The sequence below is a fragment of the Salvelinus namaycush genome, chromosome 16, assembly GCF_016432855.1.
Source record: "Salvelinus namaycush isolate Seneca chromosome 16, SaNama_1.0, whole genome shotgun sequence".
Classification (NCBI taxonomy): Eukaryota; Metazoa; Chordata; class Actinopteri; order Salmoniformes; family Salmonidae; genus Salvelinus; species Salvelinus namaycush.
This window is the reverse complement of record NC_052322.1, coordinates 49,264,950-49,273,539: the sequence shown is the minus strand read 5'-3', so window position 1 is coordinate 49,273,539 and position 8,590 is coordinate 49,264,950. Positions and strand designations below refer to the sequence as shown.

The 8,590-nt window shown below is 43.2% G+C and overlaps 1 protein-coding gene across 1 annotated transcript in view; it reads right to left on the bottom strand.

The window, feature by feature from the left end:
- Positions 1-228: 228 nt before the first annotated feature.
- Positions 229-8,590, bottom strand: part of LOC120061723 (laminin subunit alpha-5-like) — a gene marked incomplete at its 3' end in the record, with an annotated part of 112,241 nt that continues 103,879 nt past the window's right edge. The window contains exons 12-18 of the mRNA XM_039011620.1: positions 7,584-7,718; positions 3,936-4,070; positions 2,756-2,893; positions 2,516-2,568; positions 2,301-2,400; positions 517-569; positions 229-334 (exon numbers count right to left, since the gene is read on the bottom strand). Of these exons, the coding sequence (XP_038867548.1) occupies positions 229-334; positions 517-569; positions 2,301-2,400; positions 2,516-2,568; positions 2,756-2,893; positions 3,936-4,070; positions 7,584-7,718 (720 nt within the window). The remainder of the gene's footprint in view (positions 335-516; positions 570-2,300; positions 2,401-2,515; positions 2,569-2,755; positions 2,894-3,935; positions 4,071-7,583; positions 7,719-8,590) is intronic.

Sequence of the window (8,590 nt, the reverse complement as noted above, 5' to 3'; positions counted from 1 at the left end):
GGGAAACCCTACTTCAGGTCTCAGAGCAAGTGACGTAACCGATTGAAATGCTATTAGCGCGTACCCGCTAACTAGCTAGCCATTTCACATCCGTTACATATCCACTGGGGGTACTTGAGAAGACTCATGAGACCATAGGCCTACTGGTAGATTGTACAAGATGGGGTTCTTCAGGGGTCCTCTGGACAGAGCAACATTCAGTTGGTGGGACAGTAGTCGAAGGGTTACCTTGACAGCCGAAGAAGCTGCCACTCTGCAGGTTGAAGTATCCGTCTTTACACACAGAGCAGGTGCCACTGCACACGTTGGGTTTACAGTGACATTGGCCGTTATTCTGCAGGAGCCAGAAAAACAACTTTTAAATGACCGTTGAATTGAAACAAGTAGTGGTCTAAATTAACTGTATGTCCACTCCAGTCTTTGAGCGAACTCTACTGTAGCTAGCCACTATTACTAGATATATTTTATGTCAACTAAACATTTGAATCGTTGAGAGAGAAAAAAACAAATTTTCACCTGAGCACACTCTGCCACACCGGCCACAGTGCCTTCAACGTTGCATTCACAGTCTGGGAGAGGGAGGAACACACAGAAAATACAATTCATTTTTTGTCATTCATTTCACTGTAGGGCTAGTACAGGAAGTAGTAGGCTCCCCAAACTGAATTTCTCACATTTGAAACAGGTCAACCCAAAGTCTAATTACATAAATGATTCACAATAACAAGCACAATGTCTCCTTTTGATAAAACCGGAAGTGTACATATGTTTCCTGTTGATAAAACAGGAAGTGTAAAGATGTCTCCTTTTTGATAAAACAGGAAGTGTAAAGATGTCTCCTTTTTGATAAAACAGGAAGTGTAAAGATGTCTCCTTTTTGATAAAACAGGAAGAGTAAAGATGTCTCCCTTTTGATAAAACAGGAAGTGTAAAGATGTCTCCCTTTTGATAAAACAGGAAGAGTACAGATGTCTCCTTTTTGATAAAACAGGAAGTGTAAAGATGTCTCCCTTTTGATAAAACAGGAAGAGTACAGATGTCTCCTTTTTGATAAAACAGGAAGTATAAAGATGTCTCCCTTTTGATAAAACAGGAAGTGTAAAGATGCCTCCTTTTGATAAAACAGGAAGTGTAAAGATGCCTCCTTTTTGATAAAACAGGAAGTGTAAAGATGCCTCCTTTTGATAAAACAGGAAGTGTAAAGATGCCTCCTTTTTGATAAAACAGGAAGTGTAAAGATGCCTCCTTTTGATAAAACAGGAAGTGTAAAGATGTCTCCTTTTTGATAAAACAGGAAGTGTAAAGATGTCTCCTTTTTGATAAAACAGGAAGTGTAAAGATGTCTCCTTTTTGATAAAACAGGAAGTGTAAAGATGTCTCCTTTTTGATAAAACAGGAAGTGTAAAGATGTCTCCTTTTTGATAAAACAGGAAGTGTAAAGATGTCTCCTTTTTGATAAAACAGGAAGTGTAAAGATGTCTCCTTTTTGATAAAACAGGAAGTGTAAAGATGTCTCCTTTTTGATAAAACAGGAAGTGTAAAGATGTCTCCTTTTTGATAAAACAGGAAGTGTAAAGATGTCTCCTTTTTGATAAAACAGGAAGTGTAAAGATGTCTCCTTTTTGATAAAACAGGAAGTGTAAAGATGTCTCCTTTTTGATAAAACAGGAAGTGTAAAGATGTCTCCTTTTTGATAAAACAGGAAGAGTAAAGATGTCTCCTTTTGATAAAACAGGAAGTGTAAAGATGTCTCCTTTTTGATAAAACAGGAAGTGTAAAGATGCCTCCTTTTGATAAAACAGGAAGTGTAAAGATGTCTCCTTTTTGATAAAACAGGAAGTGTAAAGATGTCTCCTTTTTGATAAAACAGGAAGTGTAAAGATGTCTCCTTTTTGATAAAACAGGAAGTGTAAAGATGTCTCCCTTTTGATAAAACAGGAAGTGTAAAGATGTCTCCCTTTTGATAAAACAGGAAGTGTAAAGATGTCTCCTTTTTGATAAAACAGGAAGTGTAAAGATGTCTCCCTTTTGATGAAACAGGAAGTGTAAAGATGTCTCGCTTTTGATAAAACAGGAAGTGTAAAGATGTCTCCTTTTTGATAAAACAGGAAGTGTAAAGATGTCTCCCTTTTGATAAAACAGGAAGTGTAAAGATGTCTCCCTTTTGATAAAACAGGAAGAGTAAAGATGTCTCCCTTTTGATAAAACAGGAAGTGTAAAGATGTCTCCTTTTTGATTAAACAGGAAGTGTAAAGATGTCTCCTTTTTGATAAAACAGGAAGTGTAAAGATGTCTCTTACTGGAACATCTGTAGACGGTGTCAGGTGACAGGTTCCAGAACAGAGGTTTACACCTGTCACAAGCCACACCCTCCACATAAGGAAGACACTCACAGGAACCCTGTTAAAAGATGTGTAGAGATGTGCTGAACAATGAATATAGTACAGAATACATGTTACATTTCCTTAAAAAACATATTTTATTAGATCCCGAACCGTAGATGTGAGCTACTTACGACAGCTGGCAGGACCTCGTTCTGCACCGAGCCGGCTGGGTTGCATGTGCCAGCTGTTCAGGGGAGGAAGTAACACATTGTGTTGTTTATTCAATCAAACCATATAGATGGATAGGTTGTGTTTTTATCTCTTCTACGTGTGATCTCTCTCTGGGACAATAAAGTTGAAACTTGAACTTGAGATCGAGATGAAAGATTCAACTTGAAAGATTGAGATCGAGATGGACTCTAAAGTCTTACCTTGACACCTGGGGAATCCATAGGTTCCAGAGCTGCAGGTGTCGCACCTCTGTCCCACGACGTTGGGTAGACAGGTACACTGACCACTCACCTGGTCACAGCTACTGAACCTGGAGCCCTCAGCTGAGCACTGACAAGCTGAGGGAGGAGAGAGATATGAATACATTAGCATAGTAGATGTGGAGACAGGAGAGAGATATGAACACATTAGCATAGTAGATGTGGAGACAGGAGAGAGATATTAACACATTAGCATAGTAGATGTGGAGACAGGAGAGAGATATTAACACATTAGCATAGTAGATGTGGAGACAGGAGAGAGATATTAACACATTAGCATAGTAGATGTGGAGACAGGAGAGAGATATTAACACATTAGCATAGTAGATGTGGAGACAGGAGAGAGATATTAACACATTAGCATAGTAGATGTGGAGACAGGAGAGAGATATTAACACATTAGCATAGTAGATGTGGAGACAGGAGAGAGATATTAACACATTAGCATAGTAGATGTGGAGACAGGAGAGAGATATTAACACATTAGCATAGTAGATGTGGAGACAGGAGAGAGATATTAACACATTAGCATAGTAGATGTGGAGACAGGAGAGAGATATTAACACATTAGCATAGTAGATGTGGAGACAGGAGAGAGATATTAACACATTAGCATAGTAGATGTGGACCGAGATAGCCAGCTAGCATTTAGCTACATTCAGAATATTATTATAATACTTTTTAAAATTTAACCTTTATTTAAACTAGGCAAGTCAGTTATGAACAAATTCTTATTTACAATGACGGCCTACCAGGGAACAGTGTGTGAACTGCCTTGTTTAGGGGCAGAAAGACAGATTTTTACCTTGTCAGTTCCGGGGGAATTTGATTTAGAAATCTTTCGGTTACTGGCCCAACGCTCTAACCACTAGACTACCTGCTGGTTACTGGTCCAACGCTCTAACCACTAGGCTACCTGCCGCCTCAATCTCCTCTACAGGTGTGTCCTTTGGATAAGACGGTATAGTAAATATAGCACAACACATGAGGCTAAGAATCAAAGTTCATCTATTGGATAGAAACAGCCTTATTAACATATTTAGAAATAAGTGGACTGAGTTTTACATATTGAATCAAACCAATCAGGCTTTGAGATGTCGTCTGAACTCTGACAACGTACGTGTGCAGCTGGGGAAGCCGTAGAAACCGGGAGCACACTGGTCACAGGCGGCGCCGCTGTAGTTGGGTCTGCAGTGGCAGTGGCCTGACACACTGCAGCTAGAGTCCAGGGAGGTACGAGGATCACAGGTGCACACTGGGTAAAGAGGAAGTTACAACATCATGAGATCACGAAAGCATCAATTGAACAAATCTACAAATAATTAGTTAGTTATTTAGTTATTAAGTTATTAAGTTATTTAGTTATTATATGAGTTATTTAGGATTAAGTTACAGTATTTAAGTTACAGGGTGATTTGTCTCCGACTACAATGTAGTCTCAAACATCACCACCAAACGGTTTGGGTAGAGAGTTCGGCACCTCCACAAAATGTTTAATGTGTGGTGTGTTTTATTGTGCTGTCTGGTGTGTGTAGTTGTGTTGTGTGTAGTTGAGGTGTGTTTAGTTGTAGTTTCTGGTGTGTGTAGTTGTAGTGTCTGGTGTGTGTAGTTGTGGTGTGTTTTATTGTGCTGTCTGGTGTGTGTAGTTGTGGTGTGTGTAGTTGTGTTGTGTGTAGTTGAGGTGTGTTTTATTGTGCTGTCTGGTGTGTGTAGTTGTGGTGTGTGTAGTTGTGGTGTGTGTAGTTGTGGTGTGTGTAGTTGTAGTTTCTGGTGTGTGTAGTTGTAGTGTCTGGTGTGTGTAGTTGAGGTGGGTTTTATTGTGCTGTCTGGTGTGTGTAGTTGTGGTGTGTTTTATTTTGCTGTCTGGTGTGTGTAGTTGTGGTGTGTGTAGTTGTGGTGTGTGTAGTTGTGGTGTGTGTGGTTGTAGTGTGTTTTATTGTGCTGTCTGGTGTGTGTAGTTGTGGTGTGTGTAGTTGTGGTGTGTGTAGTTGTGGTGTGTTTTATTGTGCTGTCTGGTGTGTGTAGTTGTGGTGTGTGTAGTTGAGGTGTGTTTTATTGTGCTGTCTGGTGTGTGTAGTTGTGGTGTGTGTAGTTGTGTTGTGTGTAGTTGAGGTGTGTTTTATTTTGCTGTCTGGTGTGTGTAGTTGTAGTTTCTGGTGTGTGTAGTTGTAGTGCCTGGTGTGTGTAGTTGAGGTGTGTTTTATTGTGCTGTCTGGTGTGTGTAGTTGTGGTGTGTTTTATTTTGCTGTCTGGTGTGTGTAGTTGTGGTGTGTGTGGTTGTGGTGTGTGTAGTTGAGGTGTGTTTTATTGTGCTGTCTGGTGTGTGTAGTTGTGGTGTGTGTAGTTGTGCTGTGTGTAGTTGAGGTGTGTTTTATTGTGCTGTCTGGTGTGTAGTTGTAGTGTCTGGTGTGTAGTCGTAGTGTGTTTTGTTGTGGTGTCTGGTGTGTAGTTGTAGTGTCTGGTGTAGTTGTAGTGTGTTTTATTGTGCTGTCTGGTGTGTAGTTGTAGTGTCTGGTGTGTAGTCGTAGTGTGTTTTGTTGTGGTGTCTGGTGTGTAGTTGTAGTGTCTGGTGTGTAGTCGTAGTGTGTTTTGTTGTGGTGTCTGGTGTGTAGTTGTAGTGTCTGGTGTGTAGTCGTAGTGTGTTTTGTTGTGGTGTCTGGTGTGTAGTTGTAGTGTCTGGTGTGTAGTTGTAGTGTGTTTTGTTGTGATGGTCGGTGTGTGTAGTTGTGGTGTGTGTAGTTGTGGTGTGTGTAGATGCGGTGTGTGTAGTTTATGAGCGTGGTGTGTGTAGTTGGTGAGCGTGGTGTGTGTAGTTGTGGTGTGTGTAGTTGTGGTGTGTGTAGTTGTGGTGTGTGTAGATGCGGTGTGTGTAGTTGGTGAGCGTGGTGTGTGTAGTTGTGGTGTGTGTAGTTGTGGTGTGTGTAGTTGTGGTGTGTGTAGATGTGGTGTGTGTAGTTGGGGTGTGTGTAGTTGTGGTGTGTGTAGTTAATGAGCGTGGTGTGTGTAGTTGAGGTGTGTGTAGATGTGGTGTGTGTAGATGTGGTGTGTGTAGATGAGGTGTGTGTAGATGCGGTGTGTGTAGATGTGGTGTGTGTAGATGTGGTGTGTGTAGATGTGGTGTGTGTAGATGTGGTGTGTGTAGATGTGGTGTGTGTAGTTGTGGTGTGTGTAGTTGTGGTGTGTGTAGTTAATGAGCGTGGTGTGTGTAGTTGTGGTGTGTGTAGTTGTGGTGTGTGTAGATGTGGTGTGTGTAGATGCGGTGTGTGTAGATGTGGTGTGTGTAGATGTGGTGTGTGTAGATGTGGTGTGTGTAGATGAGGTGTGTGTAGATGCGGTGTGTGTAGATGTGGTGTGTGTAGATGTGGTGTGTGTAGATGAGGTGTGTGTAGTTGAGGTGTGTGTAGATGCGGTGTGTGTAGTTGAGGTGTGTGTAGATGCGGTGTGTGTAGTTGAGGTGTGTGTAGATGCGGTGTGTGTAGTTTATGAGCATGGTGTGTGTAGTTGAGGTGTGTGTAGATGCGGTGTGTGTAGTTTTGGTGTGTGTAGATGCGGTGTGTGTAGTTTATGAACGTGGTGTGTGTAGTTTTGGTGTGTGTAGATGCGGTGTGTGTAGTTTATGAACGTGGTGTGTGTAGTTTTGGTGTGTGTAGTTTTGGTGTGTGTAGTTGTGGTGTGTAGTTTATGAGCGTGGTGTGTATAGTTGTGGTGTGTGTAGTTGTGGTGTGTGTAGTTGTGGTGTGTGTAGATGCGGTGTGTGTAGATGTGGTGTGTGTAGTTAATGAGCGTGGGGTGTGTAGATGTGGTGTGTGTAGTTGTGGTGTGTGTAGATGTGGTGTGTGTAGTTGTGGTGTGTGTAGTTGTGGTGTGTGTAGATGTGGTGTGTGTAGTTGTGGTGTGTGTAGATGCGGTGTGTGTAGATGTGGTGTGTGTAGATGTGGTGTGTGTAGTTGTGGTGTGTGTAGTTGTGGTGTGTGTAGTTAATGAGCGTGGTGTGTGTAGTTGTGGTGTGTGTAGTTGTGGTGTGTGTAGTTGTGGTGTGTGTAGTTGTGGTGTGTGTAGTTGTGGTGTGTGTAGTTGTGGTGTGTGTAGTTGTGGTGTGTATAGTTGTGGTGTGTGTAGTTGTGGTGTGTGTAGTTGTGGTGTGTAGTTGTGGTGTGTGTAGTTGTGGTGTGTGTAGTTGTGGTGTGTGTAGTTAATGAGCGTGGTGTGTGTAGTTGTGGTGTGTGTAGTTGTGGTGTGTGTAGTTGTGGTGTGTGTAGTTGTGGTGTGTGTAGTTGTGGTGTGTGTAGTTGTGGTGTGTGTAGTTAATGAGCGTGGTGTGTGTAGTTGTGGTGTGTGTAGTTGTGGTGTGTGTAGTTGTGGTGTGTGTAGTTGTGGTGTGTGTAGTTAATGAGCGTGGTGTGTGTAGTTGTGGTGTGTGTAGTTGTGGTGTGTGTAGTTGTGGTGTGTGTAGATGTGGTGTGTGTAGTTGGGGTGTGTGTAGTTGTGGTGTGTGTAGTTAATGAGCGTGGTGTGTGTAGTTGTGGTGTGTGTAGTTGTGGTGTGTGTAGTTGTGGTGTGTGTAGTTGTGGTGTGTGTAGTTAATGAGCGTGGTGTGTGTAGTTGTGGTGTGTGTAGATGTGGTGTGTGTAGTTGGGGTGTGTGTAGTTGTGGTGTGTGTAGTTAATGAGCGTGGTGTGTGTAGTTGTGGTGTGTGTAGTTGTGGTGTGTGTAGTTGTGGTGTGTGTAGTTAATGAGCGTGGTGTGTGGTCCTGTCAGCGGTCAGTACCTTGGCAGTTGGGGTAGGAGTGGAAGCCTGATCTACACTGCTCACATCGCGGCCCCTGGAACTCCGGACGACACACACACCGTCCAGACACATCACAGCCCTCTGGGAGAGTTCCCACGCTGCTACAGCCACACACTGATGGAGGAAGAGAGGGGCAGGGAGAGGGAGAGAGGGGGAGGGAGAGGGGGGGAGGGAGAGAGGGGGAGGGAGAGAGAGAGAGAGAGAGAGACAGACAGTATTATGGAATCTGTAACGTCTGTAGTCCTGTGTCAGTTGTCTGGAGAGAGACAGACAGTATTATGGAGCTGTCACGTCTGTGGCCCTGTGTCAGTTGTCTGGAGGGAGACAGACAGTATTATGGAATCTGTAACGTCTGTGGCCCTGTGTCAGTTGTCTGGAGGGAGACAGACAGTATTATGGAATCTGTAACGTCTGTAGTCCTGTGTCAGTTGTCTGGAGAGAGACAGACAGTATTATGGAGCTGTCACGTCTGTGGCCCTGTGTCAGTTGTCTGGAGGGAGACAGACAGTATTATGGAATCTGTAACGTCTGTGGCCCTGTGTCAGTTGTCTGGAGGGAGACAGACAGTATTATGGAATCTGTAACGTCTGTGGTCCTGTGTCAGTTGTCTGGAGAGAGACAGACAGTATTATGGAATCTGTAACGTCTGTGGTCCTGTGTCAGTTGTCTGGAGAGAGACAGACAGTATTATGGAGCTGTCACGTCTGTGGCCCTGTGTCAGTTGTCTGGAGGGAGACAGACAGTATTATGGAATCTGTAACGTCTGTGGCCCTGTGTCAGTTGTCTGGAGGGAGACAGACAGTCTTATGGAATCTGTAACGTCTGTGGTCCTGTGTCAGTTGTCTGGAGAGAGACAGACAGTATTATGGAATCTGTAACGTCTGTGGTCCTGTGTCAGTTGTCTGGAGAGAGACAGACAGTATTATGGAATCTGTAACGTCTGTGGTCCTGTGTCAGTTGTCTGGAGAGAGACAGACAGTATTATG